Raw genomic sequence first — 20,096 nt, forward strand, 5'->3', positions numbered from 1 at the left:
GGGGGGGTGGGACAGAGAAAGCCTCATCGGAGCAGAGTCTTCCAAGAAGAGAGCACAGCGTGAGCCAAGGCCTGAGGTCGAGTGAACTTGGGGGGTGGGGTGGGTGGGCGGCCCTGGCAGTTGGGGTAGAATGAACAGGGGTGAGGGAATGTGGAAGGGGGCCTCGGGCTCCAACGGGCTGTCAGCCGGGGCACACAGCCTTCTCCAGAGACGCTCCCCAGCAGGAAGGACACAGGAACCCACCACAGCCACGCTGGCTGCTCAGCCTGGCTTCCCCTGGGTGCCCCACCCCACCCCGAGCCCGGCAGGACTCGCACACTGCCCCAGCCACGGCAGGAAGGAAGGAGGCATCCTCCCCTCTTCAGAGAGGGGCCCATGCAGGTCACAGGCTAGACCCTCCAGGCCTGTTTCTGACCCTAGCTGAGAACAGGCACTTTCAGGTTCCTGTAAGGTCTGCATGGGGGCTGGGGACGGAAACCAGCAGGGTCTCAAGTCCCACGCTGCCTGGAAGGGTCGCCTCTTCTGCTGCCTAAAGGTACCTAAGAGCTTCCCTCTGGGGACCCAGCCCTGAAGCTGGGAAACATTCGCCCCTGGAACCCCAATCCCACATTCACCCTAGGACCCAGCGCCCTGTAGCGTGGAGCAAAGCTGGGGCCCTCATGGCTCCATCCCCAGGGGCAGAACCCGTAGCGGACAGACGTCTGCTATCCCTGCACCCGTGCCTCCCATGCTCCTGAAGTACAGAGCAGGCCCTCGCGGGCCATCCTGCTCCAAACTAGCCTGGGGCGCGTCTGCCATCCTGCTCTGAGTCAGGGTGGGGCGTGCTGAGGCTCCTCTAGGGGCCCAGTGTGGCCAGAGCAGACACTTGCAGGCAGGCCAAGGCCTCCTCCCCCTGGTAGCACCTCCTCTTAATTTTCACAGGGCTCCCTCTCACTTCTCGTAACCCTTGTAATGGTGATACTTTAATAAAGCACACAGCCAGGCAAGGGGCTGGGAGACACGACCACTGGTCCCTACGTGATCACCGAGGGGCAGCAAACGGCACGTGGGAGCGGCATTCACCCCACATCCCCAGGCCAGGAACCGGATGTCAGCCCAGCCACCGCTCCACAGCCCCTGCCCCATCTGGATTCTGTCCCCATCCCTACCCCTTTCCCAGCTCGTCTCTTCTGTAAGTGGTTATGCCTGTGATGATCAACTTCCGATTCCCGCCATCGGCCATGTGGGCAGGGACACCGGGTGGGCCAAGGTGATGAAAGCAGCAGTGAATACAAAGTGGCGCACCAGCCCGCTGCTGTGCTCTGGCCGGCACCCAGGAGGTGCTCAGAACACTCAGTGAACAGAGCCCCATGCAGCCCCTCCCCATCCTGATCCAGGCCCCTTTGGGAGCTGGAGACACTGGTGGCAGCCAGGGGGTGAAGGGCACCTGAGCTGAGGATGGTGGGCCGAGCCTTGGAGGGCCGAGACCCTGTGAGTGAGTTGGTGGTACTGCCGCCATTGCCACTGGTTCCGCCACCCTTACACGTCAGCTGCAGCGAGGAGTCCTGGCCCGGGATGGAGATGGACTTGGCAGTGGATGGTGGCCTGGGAGGACAGAGGAGCATGGTAGGAGGGTGTGAGGAAGCACAAAAACTGGGGGCCCCAGAGAGCCTAGAGGAAGAAAGAGATCCTGTCCCCCCAACCTCTGTGCCCAAAGCCCTGCTCCCACTCCTCTCCTACCTGCCCCCCACCCCCCACCCCCCACATGCTGCTGGCACTCACGTCTTGAAGCAGGGGTCTCCGGAGAGCAGGAACATGCCAATGGTGACCTGTAGGGGGGAAGGTCCCATCAGCCACACCCAGCCCAGGCGCAGGGCCAACATGCCTTCAGAGTTTCGCCCTGCCTCTCTGACCCTCCTGGCACGGGGAGCCTGGCAAAGCCCAGTGCCCGCCTCAGGGAGTCCTGCATTGATGCAACTCAGCGCCTGGCACCCAGGGGTGGGATTGGGACGGGCAGCAAGTTAGCTGCCTTTACTTGAAGTGGTGCCTAACTGTGGGCTGCTCGACAGGGCCAGGGAATTCACACGAAGTTCTTGGTAGACGCCAGCAGTGTCAAGCTGCTGACTGCGGGCAGACCCGGCAGCTGCTCCCAGGGGGAAAGACAAGGCTGCCTGGTCCATGAAGCTGGACAGTCTCGGGCACTCTGCGGAGCAGCCCAAGGCTGGCTTCTGAAAATCAGCTCGCAGGTGAGTGCGTGTGGGCTCACCCAGTGGCGGCATGCGAGTTTGCTGAGTTAAGTCCCAAGGAATCCTACTGAGCCCAGAAGGGCGAGCACGCGTGCTTTCTGCCTCTGCAGTGCCCAGCCTGCAACTTTCATGGTGGAAGTGGCGGGGAGAGGGGGCTCCCCACAGCGGCTGGAGGGTTCCCTGAACCTGCCGTGTGGGGCCTCAGAGTCCAACTCCGTGGGCAGGAGGCACTCAGCGGAAGTTGCTGAATAAAAAGTAATGCGCGAGGCCACGAGAAATGTCATTTCTTCCAGAACAAAGACCTTGGCGATGGCCGACCATGGCAAGGTCTGGGTCCCTAGGCCTGGCCTGAGACAGAGCAACAGACAGAGGGTGGCAGGGAGGGAAGACGTCTCTGCTCCCAGGGCCACCACTGACAGAAATGGTGACACTGGCTTGAGGCTTCGCATGGGCCCTGGGAGCGGTCTGTGTGTACATGACAGCTCTGGTTACAGATGATCGCAGAGGGGACACTGCTACCCAGGAAGAGTTGGTCTGAACTCAAGGACGTATGATGGGCCCCCTTGATCTGGCTCGACAAGGGTACGTGGGGCTGGTGCAGGGTGAGGCTCCCGCCCCTCCCCTCCATCAGCTTGCACCCCTGGTCTCTGGTGCTTCCGGGTCCCCCAGCTCAGCTCTGTCACGGGCACACTGTGCTCCTGCTGGTCAGCTCCCGGGGGAGCTGTGAGGACAAAGCTGCTAGCTTAGCCAGATGGTAGCTCGATGCAGAGCAAGAGGGTGTGCTGGGGGCGGAAGCCCAAGCACCTCTGCTCCCAGGAAGCCAAAGAGGCAGCTGCCCAGGGCGAGGGAGATGGGTGGGCAGGTCAGCTGGCACCTGGGCTCCCAGAGCAGCCACTCCCAGTCCATACAGGTCGAGGAGGGCAGATTCTTTTGCCTCCGTGAGGTCAAGGCAGGCGGGGCTGGAAGATGGACTGCGAAGCCAAACGTGTGAGCACTCTCAGCTCTACTTGTGACCCCAGAAGAATTACTTAACTTCTGTGCCTCAGCTCCTTCCTGAGCGAAACCTGTACTAACCCTAGACAGACACCGTGTGCCTGGGCTGCCGGCAGGGGACCCTAAGATAACAGGGGCAGCCACCCAGCACTCGCTTTACTAGCTGGCAGGGCTCACCTGACCCCAAAGGCAACTGTCTGGGTCCAGCCCTGAGTGCCAGCTATGAATGGGGAGGCAACCTGAGGCCAGCGGCAGGCTACGCCTCTGACAGGGGTTGCCTGACTCCCAGCATCTTCCCTGCAGGTTCTGTGCCCCCCATGTCCCCTGCTGCTCCCTGGTGGGATGGGGCCAAGAGGCAGGCACGCCCCTGGGGATGTACCTTGAGGATGGAGTTGTCCTGGCGGGTGTTCTTCGTGTCATAGCCCTCCAGCAGGCAGCAGCGTACTGTGGAGCCTGAGCCGGCAAACTCGGCCAGGTTCAAGTCAGCAAAGCCCAGCTGGAAGGAGAACGGGAAGGAATGTGGCTTTGGGGAGTGGCAGCCAGAAGGGTTAACTAGACAGGGGGGTGGGGGGGAGCAAGGGCAGGCAAAGCCCAGGGCCCGCCCCGCAGCCCCGACTGACTGCTGCAGAACCAGGGCCCTAGAACAGAGGCCTGGGTCGGAGGCTCTAACCAATGAGGCAAAGCCAGGAGCTCACATCCCTGAGCTGCACAAAGCACCCTTTGTGCCGTGTCCCAGAGTCACCGGGACCAGCGCGCCTGAGATGAAAGGCCATTGTCTGCGACACAGACGCACTGTTCCCTGGGAAACAAGGCCGTGCTGTCAGAGGCTGCCAGAGGAGTGAGCAGGGGAGGAGAGAAGGCCCGTGGGAACTTGGCGGCAGTGTGGGGTGGGGGTGCCCCCAAAGAGCAGGAGGAGGAGCAGGGGCATTGGCAGGGTGGGTGGGAACTCCAGAGAGGGGTAGAGGCCTGGCATGAGGGGCTGGTGGGCAGAGTCCAGGGTCTGGCTGGCTCTGTGCTCTAAGGAAGGGGCTGTGGGCTGCCCCTTTGAGCTGAGTGCAAGAGCGGAGGGGAGGGAAGTGAGAGCAGTGGGGAGAGCTGGCCAGGAGCCAGGAATACGCTTAGATGAAAGCCAGGTCTGCTGGGAACTGGAGGGGAAACTGAGGCCGAGGTGAGCAGTACCAGGCTCTGGAGCTGGGAACACAACCCTGCCAACCTGGGGACATTTCCAGAATAACAATCGGAGCCCTGGATTCAGATCCAGGCCTCACCCACTAAGGGTGACCCCATTTTACAGTCACAGAAACTGAGGCTCAGGGACGGGAAGCACAGCCCTGACCACCGGCAAGCCCTGCCACCTCTCTGGGTCTTGTCTTCTCTGTGTATGGCAGCAGCCAGGCCTGCAAGGAAGACTAGCTAATGCTAGAAGGGGAGGGGCCTGCCAGGGGGTGGGCTAGGTGCTCCGTGGATGTCTGCAGGGTGGAGGTGGGACACTCCAGCTGTTTGCTGATGACGGCTTTCCTGGCTGGGCAGCTGTCCTCAGGCGGAGGCATTGCCATTCGGACAGCATCACCCCCTGCCTGGTTCTGGGCACCCTGCCCTCTGCTTTGGACGGGCCATCAGCTCCCACGGCTGGGGCAGAGTGCACGGGACAGCCCGCTGCACTTCCTGAGTCCTGGCCAGCGGGAGGGCCACGCCCTGCACAGCACCACTTGCAGGCCTTCCGTGCAGGGTGAGGTGACACAGGGCGTCGCCCCCTCTCAGGCTGGACTCCACTCCCCTGCTAGGCTTTTCCTGGGAGCTGTGGAGAGGGCTCCAAGCATGCCCAGGACTTTGGGCAGAGCCATCTTTGGAGTGCAGGGCTGGGCTGTCTGTGGGTGCAGTGACACCCTGGCAACCATCTGGTGTCCACTAAGCGGGGCCTGGCTGAAGCCGCCCAGCTACACGAGGAGAGCCTGCCATGGTCAGAAAGCACAGGCGTGAGGAGATGCCTAAGCCACGGGTAGGTGAAGGGTTGACTCAGAAAGAGTCCTACCTGTGTACATACAGAAACCCTTACTGTCTTCAGAGTGTCCTGGTACCCCTACAAGGTGTCTATGTTTCTTTAAGTCCTATTGCATGTATTAGTCACTGTTCTCACCAGTCCCAGGGGTGAGGACTGGGAGGAGGCCCCGGGTGGGGCAGGACGTGGAAACCATCCCGTCTTGCGATGGGAACTTCAGCCGCATTTGGATGTGGTGGTAGACCCACGCAGCCCTGGTATGAAGTGCAGCACTATCGCTAAAGGCCTGTCTAAGAAAGACTCCATCCCACGCAGGCCAGAGGGGGGAGCTAGGCGTTCTTCTCCTGCCCGCTCCCACCCCATCGCGGCAGCAGACCCTGTGCCCCTTCTCCCAGCCCGCTTACCTTGGAATACGCTTTCCCGCCTTTCAGCTCCTGCACAGGGAGGGGAGACACAAGCAGTGTGTGACAGGGAATCCAAGGGACCAGCCTGCAGTGCCCACTCCCTTCCCTTTGTCCACAGGCCCGGAGCACCCCTCCACCCCACCCCTGTGGACCCCAGGCTCACCTTGCGCACGGACACACGGAAGATGCAGGGGTCCAGCAGGCCAGTGGCTGGGTTGGCGCTCATCTTACACACGAAGGTGAACCTTTTCCGCCAGCGCACACAGTTCTCCTGAACCTCCTCCCTGGGGGGCGAGATGGGAGGGGGGGCTCGTGAGCACTGCCAATGGCAGCCCACATCAGCCACCAAGCTTGCCACAGGGGGTGGGGTGCAGGGGGCTACTGCCAGAGGTTGTATCACATGGTGACTTAATTTTCACAGTCAGAATTGTTAGATATGAAAACACATGGCAGGGTGAGTAGCACTGGGGGCAGCTAAGTGACAAGCTGTCTGCATTCTCGGACCTGGGACCATGGGCCACAGACACCGCCCATCCCCACCCCTTCCACAGCCACCATTCCCTCCCGCCAGCCGGGCTCCTGCGGTACATAACTCACTTCCCAGAAGGGACTCCTTGCAGCCTGACCAACGACAGCAGTGAGGGCCCCTGTAACAGAAGCAGCTGCCACCCACTGAAGACCACAGCCAGGTGCTGGAGATACACAATCACACCAAACCCTCCAGCAGCTCCTGGGGGTGGCCGACGTCATAAAGCAATTCCTCATTCCGGGAATCTGGAAGCTCCCAGGGCTACGACCTTCACCCCAGGGACACACTGCGGACAGGCAGGACAGGCAGGGGTCTGAACCAGGCAGCCTGGCACCGGGCTCCACACCCCACCCGAGACACCAACTTGGGGACTTTGGCTTCCCTGCCACTAACTGGGGCCTGGTCTTCCAGCCCCCCAGACTCCTCCTGGAGCTGAGAATAGGGAAGCGCTTTCACAGGGAAGCACTCTGTGCCCTGCGAGTGGGTGGAGCAGCTCACCAGAGCTGCGGCAGCAGGATCCAGGGGCGGTGGCAGCTCCCAGCAGAGATGGTCCCCTGCCCTGTGCAGCTCCCAGCCCGCAGCCCGCCTGCCAGATCGCATGCTCAGGAAGAGAGCCAGGGAAGAAAGAGAGGCGGCCGGTGAGAGACTAACCGGGAAGGCCCAGCTTGGAAATGACCTCTCTACATGTGGTGAGCTGAGGAGCAGGGTGAACTGTCAGATGGACACTGAGAGTGGAGGGCCAGGGAGGACCACAGCTGAGCATCTCCCGCCCCTCCACTTGGTTGCTTGTCACGGCAACTTCATGATGTGGCTCCTTCCACAGCTCCATCCACAGCTGAGGACAGCTGCATGCCAACAAGAAAGCCACCCTCCAAAGGTCAAAGATCACATGCCTAGTAAGTGACAAAGCTGAATTTGAACCCAGGGCCAGCTGACTTCAGGGCCAGAGCACTTGGCCATTGCCACGGAGCCTGGGAAAACCCAGCATGGAAGCCAAGGGCACTGGGAGGCAGCGGTGCACACCCCACCCATCGATGTTCAGGGGGATGTGCGCTAGGTCATGGGCTACTGCAGTGGGCTTGATGGATGTGCAGCTCCCCAGTGAAGACTCGGTGTCATGGGGAGAGATGAATCAAGGGCAGAGATAGCTGCAAGGGGGAGAGGGGGTGTACATTCAAGTTCCGATCCCAGTGAAGAGCAGGGTGTAGGCAGCATGCAGAGAGCACTGAGTGAGGGCCACATGCCCCCTCCCCCCAAGGCTGGTGAAAACCCTATGCTTTCTATGAGGGGCCCTCCAAGCAACCCTGAGCGGGACCGGGGTCAGGCAGACCTGGGTGGACCACCCTCATGGCACTGTTCGACTCAGCCTGGGGCTGGACCCCTCTGTCCTCCTTTGTGAAATGGGCACACTACTCACTTCCATCATGGGCACCTGGGCTTGCCCAGGGAAGCTGAGTCCCCCAAGTGCCTGGCCTTGTGAAGCACGCCTCAACTGATAGAGATGCTGGGACCCAGGGGAGCTGGTCACCAGATGCTCCAACCTCTTAAGGAGGGTAAGGGCCAGCAAACCCCTGTAACCCCCAGGCTGAGGCTAAGTGAAAAAGGCCAGGGCTGAGATGGAGGCTGAAGGAGAGAAAGGGGCCACAGGAAGGTGTGTGTGCATGTGTGTGTGTGTGTGGGGGGGGGGCATCCCCTGACCCAGCCAGTGTGGCTCCACTCATTCATTCAGAAAATTGAGTGTGCCCGCGAGTACAGCAGACCAACACATCAAAGAAATAAGAAAGGAAAGTGAGTAACGGCCAATAAGGGCTTGAAGAGACATACATACCAAAGGCCAGTGAGCACTTGGGAAGATGCCCAGCATCTGAGTCATTAGGAAAATGCAGGCCACACCCACAAGGAACCCGCTCGGCTGGCAGCAAGGAGAGGAGGCGCAGGGGCCCTCACACACTGCCTGCTGGGAGGGATGCACACTCAGGCTGCTGCTCGGGGGAGGCAGCTTGGCTGTTATTCAACAGGTGAAGTACGGAGTTCCCTACATGAGCCAACAGTTCCACGCCGGATTATCTACCCAAGAAAAATAAGCACACGGCGTTTACCCATACTGGCCAAAAGGAGTCCGCCAGTTGACAAGTCCATAAGTGAAACACAGCAGGGGGGCTCTCAGAAAGTTGGTGGGACAAAAGTCTCACTATCTTCTCATTCCAGTTTCCCCACAAACGTTTTGAAGCCCCTTGCGTAATCACAGGTAGGCACCCTCGAAGCACTGGCAGATGCTGACACACAGACAGGTCTGGAAAACACGCTGGTCAAAGGAGCCCAGCCAGGCGGGTGGGGGTTATAGGGAGCTGTGTCCGGGAGTCCCAGAAGGAAAAGGATGCTTCGAAACTGACTGCGGTCGGTCGCAACTGCCTGATATGATGGAATGATATCTGTGTTAACTCCCAAGAAAGTGGCTTTGAGGGGAAAAAGAAAAAAAGAAGCCAAGCCCCAAACATAGAGTGCACGACTCCATTTAAAAGCAATTTCCGGAGTAGGTAAATCCAGAGACAAATGTAGTGTAGGCTTTGCCAGGGACTTGGGAACTGGGGGATGGTGGGGAGAATTGGGAATGACTGTCCCGTCCCGTAAAGAGTGACAGTCTCAGAAACCCACAGGGGCCGTTAGTTCTACCCTGGGCTGTGGGTCGCCATGAGTTGGAATCAACTTGATGGCAGTGAGTTAGCAAGCCTTCCTTCAGGTGATGAAGACATTCTAAAACTGAGTGTGATCATGGCTGTCCAACTCTATCTGGAGACCCTCTAAACTGCAGACTTCCAGTGGAAGACCACACAGAGTATACACTCTACCTCGACAACACTGCTACAAAACAAGGTAAGGCAGGCCGGCCGGCGGCAAAGGGACAGCAGAGGAGAGCAGAGCCGTCAGGTGGGGAGGGCCGGGCAAAGAGGAGGCGGCAGGGCTGCTACTTTAGGTGGTGGGTGGACTCTGGCCCCCTAAAGCAGCAGTGGGTCAAGGCCGGGGGGAGAGATTTACCCCAGCAATACTCACAGCTGACACCCCCTGTAGGTTTCCGAGACTGTAACTGTTTGAGAGTTGAAAGCCCAGTCTTTCTCACGTGGAGCCGCTGGGGGTTTAGAACTGCCTACCATGTGGATCACAGCCCGATGTGTAACCACTACACCACCTGGGCTCCTTTCTGACTTCAAAGCGGCCCTACATAAGGTTTCAGAAGGGGCAGGTAGCCTCATTTTCCTTCCCCGGAGCTGCTGGTGGGTGTGAACTGCTGACTGCATCACGGGGCTCCTTGTACTGGTGATAGCAGGTGCAGAGGCCCTGAGGGAAAGGAGGGCGGCGCAGGGGCACTGAGGGATGGACAGGGAGAGGAGTTGGGGAGCAGCAGGTGAGGCTGCCAGGAAAGCAGGGGCCCAGGTCCCACCAGAGCTCAGGGCCACGTCTGGGGGGGGAGGTTGGGTCTTCCTCTGACAGTGGCTGCCACGCCATTGTGGATTCTGGCTTTGGGGGGCAGGTGGAGGACTGAGAGCACAGGAATGCTTCTCAAGCAGCAAGGGGTCAGAGGCGGAGGGGCTTGGGGGGGTGGGGGGGACGTCTCCCTCGTGAACTCTCAGACACCCCCCTTCAACCCTGCCCAGGAGCTGGGAGGAAGCTTGCAGTGCTGGGCGTGTTGAAACACCCAGAGGCATTAGGGTGAGTGTCTGGGAACAAAAGCTGATCTATCGAATTGTGGTTTTTTCTCCCTTCCCCTTTGAGAGGCTGCCGTGGGAACAAGGCCCCCCGCCAGGAAGCCTGCAGGCTGCTGTGGTCCCTGCTGGCCCGCCCAGGCTCAGGTAGCAGGCCTCTTCCTCCACTCCCTCTGGAGGAACATGACCTGGGCAGACTCGCTCCTGGGATCCGAGCTGGCCCTCCCTCCTGTTTCCACTGGGCTCTAAACACACACCTGTTAAATGCCACCACTCCCCCAGGAAGAAGCCAGCAACCCTGCCTCACCCCCAGGAGGCACAGCCAGGGTAGAAGAAGCACCACAGCAGGGGCCATGTGCTGAATCCTACAATCCTTCAGCAGCGCTGACACGGCAGCACAGCTTGTTCTGGATGAGGGGTGGGACTCAGCAAGGCTGTGTGCAGCACAGCCAGGTCTTCAGCCCAGGCCTGGGGGACAGGCCCGGGAGGGCCCACAAAGCCGATGATCTGAGCCCCCAAGTACACAGAAAGGGTAAAGGGGGAGGCCAACACAGGCTGGGGAGGAGGGACTCAGTCACAGAAATGGGCCTCCTTCCACCCATAGGACTGAACATGGGACTGGGAGCCAACCGAGTCACTCAGACCTGTAAGCAAAGCTCAGGACCGGACTCACTCAAAATCTTTTATTACACACCAGGACTTTCTGCTCCTGTGAAGAGTTACCGTCTCGGATGCCCACAGGGGAGGTTCTGCCCTGTCCACAGGGTGCTGTGAGCTGGCATGCACTCAGTGAGTTCGTTATTCTGTGCCAGGCACTGCTGAAGGCCTCAGAACATAGGTAGGGACACAGCAGACAGATTTCTCCTGCCCTCAAAGGGCAATTTTACTCTGGCAGTGGGTCAGACGGTGCTACGGGAGGAAGGGAGGGAGGGTATGAGGCTATAAGAGAGGCAGGGACAGGCTTAATGGGATGGTCCATGGAGCAAGGAGCAGAGGGCAGAGAGGAAGTTGTGCAGGGAGCTGGATGGAGAGTCCTGACAAACGTAAGAATGTGCCTGCCGCATCCAAGAAAGAGCAAGGAGGCCGGTGGGGCCGGAGCAGTAAGCTATGGGGGCAGGGTGTGGCGTGGGCTGCAGAGAGAATCTCGGACTCACATGGACAAAAACCGGCAATTGCTGGCATCCATCCACATGTGGAGAAGTGAGCGGAGGTGTCCATGTCACCTCTCGGAGCCCCTGGGGCCACTGGACTGTGGGAGATCAGAGATGGACAGGGAAGGAGCAAGAAAGGCAGGATGTGGAGGGGGAGAGGGTATCCCCCAAGCTCTTTATCAGCAGCAGTGATCAGCCAATCAATTAAAGACCCAGAGTTGCTCCTTGGATGCCCACTGCAGTGAGAGACCCCAAGGAGGTCGACAGTCTGTGGGTTCGGGCAGGTCTCGAGCACGTGTCCCCAGTGACGGGGGAGAGGCAGCGAGCTCCCCCAGATAAAACAAATGGGCCGCAGTAAAGAAAATACAAATGTTTATTAAGAAAACACAAAACTGGGCAGCACCCTGCCTGCTCGCTCAGTGTGGCTCGGGGCTGGGCTAGCAAACTAAATTGAAAATGACCAAGCCAAGGACGAGGGCCCTGCCCAGGGGGGCCGGGGGCCCTGGACTCAGGACCTGTGTGGCATGGCTTGTTCTGTTTCTACCCTGAGGAGACAATGGTGCAAGGAAGGTGGGAGGCCTGGCTAAGTTGGGAGCAAGGCACTCCAGCCCTACTTTCAGTGTGGTGACAGGCAAGATGGATTTGGACTCCCATCCACCTGGGCCCAAGGCATTACCCAGTCACCCTGTGGGCTATGAGGGACCTACTGGCAGGACTGAGTGTCTCCATGGAGAGAAAGTACAGCCTCCTGGCTCTGCCCAGCCTAGGGCTTCAAGGTACAATTCTCCAGCTCCAAGCTGCTGGGGACAGGTAATTACAGAGACTGGATTTTCAGGGTGGCTTCAGGGGAGTTTCGTTTTTAGCCTTAAGATATACAATTAAGCATCCAAACTCCAGGGGCGGGGCGAGGGCGGCGGCGGTGGGGCAAGCCCTCCACCCACCGCAGATCACAGCAGCAGGATTCAGCTATTTCTGGGTGGTCCTGAAATAGAAGTGGCAGGCCCCACCCCCAACAGGCTAGTGTCCTTGGCCCACAGGACTCCCCTGGCCCCAGGAAGGCAAGACTGGAGACCTGACACTCTCTGAGCCATCCCGGGTGGCTGCACTGCTGGGTGATGTGGCAAGACGAAGCAGCCTGGGCTCCAGTCCTGTGGGCCCTCGATCATGCACCCACACTGGCTGTCGTAGGCACACAATGTGAGTGCACTCCCGCCAAGAGGAGCCCCTGGTTCGGGGGAGGCTGGCACTACACACTCATGAGGAAGCAGGTGGGTGTGTGCAGAGTGTGGAGGAGAGCAGGCTGTGGATGTCAGGCTGTGGGTGGTTAGCTGGGTAATGGTTCAGGTGGAAGGATGCTCCTGGCAGTGAGGACTGCTCAAGGAAGACGCAGGAGGGAGATGGTTACCAGGTGCCCATGAGAGACCAGGGTGGCCGGATCAGGTCAATGAGGGCCAGGGTCCAGGAAGTCCCATCTGGGTGAAGTCTCGGGGGGCTGGGCTGACGCCATGACACGTCTCCGGGAGCCTTTCTCCACTACCTTGCTCAGCGGGAGGTGGCAAGAATTTTGCCCATACAGGAGGCGGGGGTGCAGTCCGGTGTCTGCCTCATGGTTCTCAGGGGAGCAAGGCAGGCAGCTGGCCACAATGGAGGTCCACATGGAGCCCCCTGAAAGGTTGTGGATCGCATGCAGGTGTTACCACGTCTCTCCAGAGCCCAGGACGGAGCTGGCCTGGAGCACCTGGTCTGGGACACGAAGGCTCTGCTCCCTCTATCAATAGCAGGGGCAGTTCCCACTTGCAGGGTGGGTCCACGGCCTCCTTTTTTACGGACCTGACCAGCTGAGTCTTGCTCCACTCTGACGAGCTAGGCGCCATCATCAGGCTCACTGGGCAGAACTGAGGTCCAGCGAGGGACTAGGCCAAATCCAAATCATGGAGTAGGGCTGCAAGCTCACTGTCTTCTCTGCTCCCTTCACACCCAGGAGGGCAATGGAGGCCCCGGAGGAGGGGGCGCCCTCTCCGCAGACCCTCAGCACACTGCATGATGGTGGCTATAGGTGAGCCCCCCTCCCCAGCTTCTCAGCTGGGGTTCCCAGCAGGCAGTCACATCCCCAGTACCTGGCCCCCACCTGACCCAGTGACACTGCCCAGTAAGTGCAACAGGATCTCACAGTCCTCTTTTGGGATCCAAGGACTCTGGTATGCAGGTAACAAGGCCGGTGCCATGAGAGCGACCACCTTCCTGGCCACTGCTTGGCCATGGCTCCCAGTTGTGAGTCTGACGGGGATGAAATGGGCTAGCCCGGAGTCGCTGCAGGAGCCGGTGAACCGAGGAATCAGTAGGACAGCCAGGCCCGGGACAGAGCTCTGACTCAGCACTCTACCTTCCCCATACACCTGTCTTGTTCACTGCTGTTGAGTCCCCACATTGAGTCCCCACACCTAGCAGGGAACAGGTGTCTTATCCACGTCAGAACCCGTGAGCAGAGAGAGAGTAGTGGCAGGGCCCGGACAGACAGAGTTCCCAGACTTGAGCACACACACACACCACCCAAATTCCAGAGCTTCTAAAAAACAGCTATTTCCAGACTGACCTGGATAGCACAGGGCTCAAGTCAGCGCCAGGGAGGCCATCACTGACGGGGCTGCCTGGTGCACACCTGCCAGGAACACAACCTGGTGTGACACCCAGAAATGCCCCCTCCCCCAGTCATTTCTGTCCTCATCCCTCCCCAAGCAATTCGCTCCCAGCTGAGAGCCAGGGCGGGGGGGATGGGGGTGGGTGGGGGGTGGCGCCTTGGGCCCAACATTCTGAACAAGCTCCCAGAACAAAGTTTCTTTATATGGCGCCGCCCCACCACAAAGGAGGAAAGACACATACACACACTGAGCCACAGCAGGGGGTCCACGGCTGGACACCTCAGCCGCTGCCTGGCCTCTCAGTCCCTGGCCAGGCTCCTGGAGGAGCGGGCAGGCAAAATGATGCAATCAAGGTTCCCGGCTGATGAAACCCAGCCCGGGCCAGTGAGAGTCTAATAAGGAAACAATTCAAATGGACAACATCTGCGTATGCTTCCCCGAAGAGGGGAGAGTACAGCGCCTGGGGAGGGGCCCACCCCGGGGACCCGTCCAGGCGGCCATCCAGGAGCTGCAGAGCAGGAGGGCCTCCAGCCGGAGACACAGCCAACGTGGCAGGCCAGCAGCGCTGGGGAAGTGACATGCAGTTTGGGCAGGGCCAGGCCCCTCCTCCTGCAGGAAGGCAGCAGGCAGTTCCTCGAAGCCTACTCTTCTGTTCCCAAAACGAACAAAACGGGGAGCTCAGGAGCCACCCAGCTGCCCAGAGCAAGTGACCTGCTGATGTCACGAGTAGAGGGGCAGCTTGCTGGGGGTCTCAGAGACCCCACTATGGGAAAGGGGCTGCTACTGCTTGGTGGGCAGGTTCTTGAGGCAGACACGCTTGGGTTCGAATCCTACTGCTCCCCCAGAGAGATCACCTTGAAACCGAGCTCTTTAAAGTCCCCGAGCTGCTCTGTTCTGCCTTCTTTGCAGAGCCAGGTGAGGCAGACACCTGAGCTTCCCGACTGCTGGTGAAAAGCCTGCAGACACTTCTCTGCGGATGCCATCGCCTCCGTCTTACAGCCCGACACCAGAGCAGGCTATTAAGGACCCAAAGTAAATGCTGGCTTCCACCACATACCAGGCGAAGATGCCACAGGGCCCAGCCTGGCTGCTGTTTCCAGGCACCCTCCCCTGGGCCAGGGGCCTCTCACTCCCATAGGCAGACCACTGCCCACACCGGGGAAGCTGATAGTCCAGTGAGCCCAGGCACTAGAATCGAGGCAGCATGCTGGTGCCTGGGCCCTTTGTTTGGTAGGAAGAGCCAACGGTAGGAAGTGCCAATGTTAGGAAGAGGTGGCCCGTCAAGATCTGCTGGTGGTGGGGATCAAGCCAGGCCAACCCCAAGTCAGCCAAAGAAGTGGAGCAAGAAAAACTTCCCCAAAGGTAAGCATATGCAAGTTTCTCACACTGGGCCCCGCCTCCTGAGCACTCACTGCGGACCAGGCACCGAGCCCAGAGCTGGACCTGGGCATCTGCAGCCCAATGTTAGGAGGTAGGTACCATGTTCCCCAGAACGGGGAAGTCACCTGCCCAAGGGCTCATGGCTGGGGAAGGGCAGGGCCATGATTTGACTGTGCTAGTTAGCATCATGCTGGGCTGCGGCCTCCCTTCCCAGGACCCACACCTGTAGATCAGAGCTTCGGGGTGGCCCCCGGGGAATTTCCCTCCTGGAGTCTGCGAGTCTCTGGGCAGGCCAGCTTGCACGCAACCATCAGGAGAAAGGGAGGCTCTGCCACCCACCAGCACAGTGTTCTCAGCCTTCCGCATGCCACGACCCTTTCAGAGTTCCTCACGGTGTGGTGACCCCCAACCATAGCATTATTTTCGTTGCTACTTCATAACTGTAATTTTCCTATTGTTATGAATCGGGCGACCCGTGTAAGGGTCATTTGACCCCCAAAGGGGTCGCGACCCACAGGTTGGGAACTGCTGCACTAGACACTTGATCTCTCTGGGCCTCAGTCGCTAGGGTGACTGGGAGGATCCAATGAGTGACGCGAGCTTGGCACACAATGGGCAGGCGCTCAGGGTGCTGAAAAGAGGATCAGGACTGGCTGCTGAAGACTCACTGGGCAGTGACTCCAGTGCCGGGTCTAGCAGATGCTGGGCAGGCAAAGGCGTTCCCTGGGCCCCGCACCCAGGACCATGGGCCAGGGCAGTTCAGCAGGCCTTGGGGCTTTCCGGGACACTCTGGCTGGGACACCCGGGGGGCGGGGGCAGGCAGGTGGCCCAGGCATGCCCAGGCTGCTCCTGACTGACTCATGCCTGGGTGGTGTGGGATCTCTCCGAGGAGGAAGGGAACAGCAAGGTGGGAAAGAGCCCCATCCCGGGGCCTGGACTCGAGTTACAAGTTACGGGCCTGGCTCTGTCGGAGGACACTCCCACACCACTTGCCCTCCTCACTGCTGCATCCCAGGCCCCAAGCAGGGCACCTGGCTCATGGGAGGTGCTCAGGTGGTATCTGATGACTAAATTAGTGCTTGTCACACCCTGTGCCCAAGTCTCCCTACACCAACACCTCTGTCTCCAGGGAACGGTCCTCCCACCGGGGGTGGGCCAAGTCTTCTCACTCTTTGCAGAGTCTAAGGGGTCAGGGGCTAACCCCTAGTGTTTCTGTGGATCCACAAAGCAAACCATGACCTCCCTGGCCTTGGGAGGTGACCAGGCCATGTACTCGCTTGGAGTCCCATCTGGCTATCTCCAGTGGCTCCCTAAGATTCCACCCCCAGGAGGAAGGGCTCAGGGTCAGGAGGACTGGTGAGCCAGGGTCCTCCACCTCCTCCTGGGACACCTGACTCCTCTGGGCCACTCGCTGCCTCTGCCTTCCTCTCCCGCCATGCAGGGTCTCTGCGCACGTATGACAAGCCAGACCTGCACAGAAAGGCAGCCTATTCTGACAGACCTGCATCAAACTGCACACGTGCCATTATCAATTGGTCCTAGCTGTTACCTTAGAAGCTTCTGTGGCCCAGGACTACTTCTCTTGTCAATCAAGGAAAGCAAAGGCCAGTCTCCCAAGAGAGTTCAGGACCAGGGAAGACAGATGGATAAGTCTCATCATCTCTCCCATCCACCGGTCTGGAGGGCAAGGGGCCTAACTGCTGGTCATAAATGTCTGCTGACTGGCTGAACCCGGGAGGCGAGAAGAGACGCAATCATGTGGAGAGAGGAAACGTGGGTCTTGCCTCTCTCCTCCAACTTCTGGGCCCAGGCAACCGCAACCGCTGCCCTGGGTTGGTTAATCCCCTTCCCAGCCAGCCTCAGCCAAGCACTTTCTGGTGCCAGTGGCATGCCAGGTACAAAGAAAGAGCTTATTACCCATGTCACAGATGAGGAAACCCAGGCTCACAGAGATCTCGTGGTCTGGCCCCCTCAGAAGCCCTCCTTTGGAACCACTAAGCCCCACAGCCTAAATGTCAGTTGGAATTTGCAAGAAGGAAAGTCCCAAACCAGAGAAGGCGGCAGCCAAGCTGAGTTACTGCCCTGTAAACGGGAATGATGCAAATCAGGCCATGGTGCTCAGGAAACGCCCGAGGACTTTCCAGGATTCCAGGTGCTCTAGAAAGGTCCAGACTTTCCTGGGAAGGACTCTGGCTCTCAGGCATCACCCAGACGTGTGGGGAGCTTCAAAGCTTATCTTTGGCCGAGGTGTGCGTCTGTCTCAGAGTGAACACATAATGTAACCATCCCCCCCCACCAAACAATATCGTTGTCAGCTGCATGGCCCTCTCCCCCCACTCAGGGGAACCCCATGCATAGCAAGGGAGGGCCATCGTGTGAGGCACAGGGATCTGGCTAGCTGAGCTTTGGGAAGCAGTTTGCTCTGCCTTCCATCCTTGCCGGTCTTGTCTGTGAGCTCTGCTGAAACCTCTTCTGCATCACAGCGACACACAGCCTCCTCTGACAGCTGGATGGTGGCTGTGTGCAGGCGCCGGAGACGGGAACCAAACCTGGGTCTCCCACATGAAAGATAAAAACTCTAGGCCAGGCCCCCGGAGCCCCTTTCCTGTAAGGGCCTCCTCCTGGACACAGAGAGCCCCAGCCCGACATGTGATGGGAGGCTTGTTGACTTGTATCAGGGTGCTTCCAAACTTCCCGTTGTATAGCCAACAGCATCCCATCCGGCAGTGCGCCACGCTGTGTTTGTGAAGCCCCGCCTGCTGGTCTTCACCACCCCACAGCAGGCCCCGATTCTGTTTGCAACTCTTCCCTGAAGACAGAGGAGGGGAGCCAGCACCCTTTCTGCAATCCCGTCAATCCTATCACTGCCCCTGGTGGTCCTGAAACACAAACTGACTCCCCTCCCTGGGCTAAGGTCCAGGCCACCTGCTGCACCCCACACCAGCTCTCCCTTCCCAGCTCTTCCGCTACCCAAGTGCTTCTCTCCACAGCCCCAACTCCCCTGGGGCCTGCCACCATAGCAACCACGGCACACAAAGCCGGAGCCTGGGGGGGATCCCACTCGTGCCCACCACCCACCCCCGCCCAGAGGAGGGGCCTCACTCACAGCAGGCAGCAGAGTGGGAGCGGGGAGCAATGGTTTGCTGCCCCACATTCGGCAGAACCTGTCGTTTGCTTGCAGAGAGGATGTGGTGGGGAGGTGAGGGCGCCTTGCATGGGAAGCAAAGAGCACCCAGACTTCTCCCTCCCCAACCCCAGCATCCCCCTCCCCCCTCCTCCCCCTCCCTGCCCCGCCCCTCCTCCTCAGCAGGCTTGAGTATGCAGGTTTCCAGACTTCTGGGACCTGCCTCCCACATTTTCAGAAAGAAAACATTACACAGTGCCACCATCCCCCCCACCGCCCCAGCATAAGAAAATGCCCATAATGCAGGGTAAAATGAGGGTATCTGTTCTGGCAGTCCCCACCCCTACCCCATGGTCCGGGCGCCCCCGCAGGGGGTGGCATTGCCCACCTGGGGAAACACTGTTTTAGTCCATCGTGAGCTGCCAGGTGCCTGGCCTGGGCTGAGCACCTCATGGGCCTGATCTCTGGTTATCACCACCCGCGGCTGCGGGAGGAGGTGCCTGAGGTGAGGGGGTAAGGCTGCAGACCACAGGCAGTGCACAAGTGTGCAGCTGGTAATGTTCAAACACAGGGTGAGCCAGGCTCCCTGTTCCCCTCATGCCGCCAAGGGGTCCACCAACACGCCCATCACTGCCGCCAGCTGCCTGAGCCCGTGGCAGCGCCCAGCTGCCTGGTGTGCTGGCGAAGGCTGCTCCTGACACACACTGGCGCCTCAGGGCACAGAGGTGGGGAGGGGTTGTGGCCCAGCAGCTGCAGCCCAGCACTATCAGCACCCACGCTGGTTCTGAGCCAGGGGAGGAAAGTCCCAGCCCAGGTTCTGAAACTGGAAGCCCCCAAGGCAAAAGGTCACCTCTCTGGAAGGACCCAGTCAGGGGAAGCAGCTAGAGACATGGCCAGGGGCTGCAGGGCCTACAGGGAGTGAACAAGTCTGAAAGAGGTCAGGGAGCCTCCCCAAGGCGGCGACTCTTGGACTGAGGAGAGGGGCAGGGCAGCAATGGGAGTAAAAGCTGCAGAGGAAGCGATGGCGTTTGCAAAGGCCGAGAAAGGCAGAGAAAGGCAGAGAACGGAGAAGAATCAAAGGTGGTCACAGAAGGACAGGGGCTTCTCCCGCCCCTCCCCCACTCCCTTAACAGACTGCCAGCTCTAGGGAGCTGTCTCTGGCTTCTCGAGACGGTCCCCAAGATGGCTGTGCCAAGGCCCCCTCCTGTAGGCAGCAGCTTCTCCAGGCGCCTGGGCCCAGCCTGGCCCACCTAGCACAGAGCTCCAGTCCACTGCAGCAGGGAGCTGAGCACCCCATCACTCACTGGGGACCCTGTGCTCCCTCCTGGTCCCTTAAACACCTCCTCCTCTCCTGCTCCCACCCCTCTGAAGGGCAGCGAGTGTGTGCAGAAAAAAGCAGTACCCAGAAGAATCAGGCGGCAGATCTGCACCTTAGTCAGTCTGGCCCCCAGGGAAGTGGCAGCTTGCCACGGAGTGGAGGGGCAATGGAGCTGCATGGGTCGTGTATGGCTGTGTCTGCCCACGTGCCTGGAGCCGAGCTGGTAGCCTGATGGGATTTCGCTCACGGCCTGCCCAAAAAGGCTCCGAGGCAGGCCTCGGCAGCCCCACGCCACACGGCGGTCACTGAGGTTCAAGATGGCGCATGCGTGAGTGGCAGAGACAACACTGGCATGTTACCGTGTGTCCCCACTGTGCCCAGGCCTGACCCAACCCACTCCTCCCCAGAGCTCCCAGGCTCCTCCACAGGAACTCCTTCTTCCCAGCCCCAGAAGGGAGCTGGGCGAGGTAGAAGGGCGCGCATGAAAGCTGTGAGGATCCAATGCAATACTTTCTTCTATTAAATTGGCATTCTATGATGCTCACCTTCCCGACACAACCGCTGAAGGCAAAGGGGGTGAATAAGCAAAAGTGGTGAAGAAAGCTGATGGTGCCCGGCTATCAAAAGATATAG

At 59.6% G+C, this 20,096-nt stretch overlaps 1 protein-coding gene across 1 annotated transcript in view; it reads right to left on the minus strand.

The window, feature by feature from the left end:
• Positions 1-20,096, minus strand: part of FAM102A (family with sequence similarity 102 member A) — a 32,738-nt gene that overhangs the window by 5,366 nt on the left and 7,276 nt on the right. Inside the window, exons 2-6 of the mRNA XM_004713287.2 lie at positions 5,785-5,905; positions 5,622-5,651; positions 3,598-3,714; positions 1,762-1,808; positions 1,427-1,584 (exon numbers count right to left, since the gene is read on the minus strand). Of these exons, the coding sequence (XP_004713344.1) occupies positions 1,427-1,584; positions 1,762-1,808; positions 3,598-3,714; positions 5,622-5,651; positions 5,785-5,905 (473 nt within the window). The remainder of the gene's footprint in view (positions 1-1,426; positions 1,585-1,761; positions 1,809-3,597; positions 3,715-5,621; positions 5,652-5,784; positions 5,906-20,096) is intronic.

Source organism: Echinops telfairi, unplaced genomic scaffold, assembly GCF_000313985.2.
Source record: "Echinops telfairi isolate 266 unplaced genomic scaffold, ASM31398v2 ScPeMD7_22;HRSCAF=79, whole genome shotgun sequence".
Taxonomy (NCBI): Eukaryota; Metazoa; Chordata; class Mammalia; order Afrosoricida; family Tenrecidae; genus Echinops; species Echinops telfairi.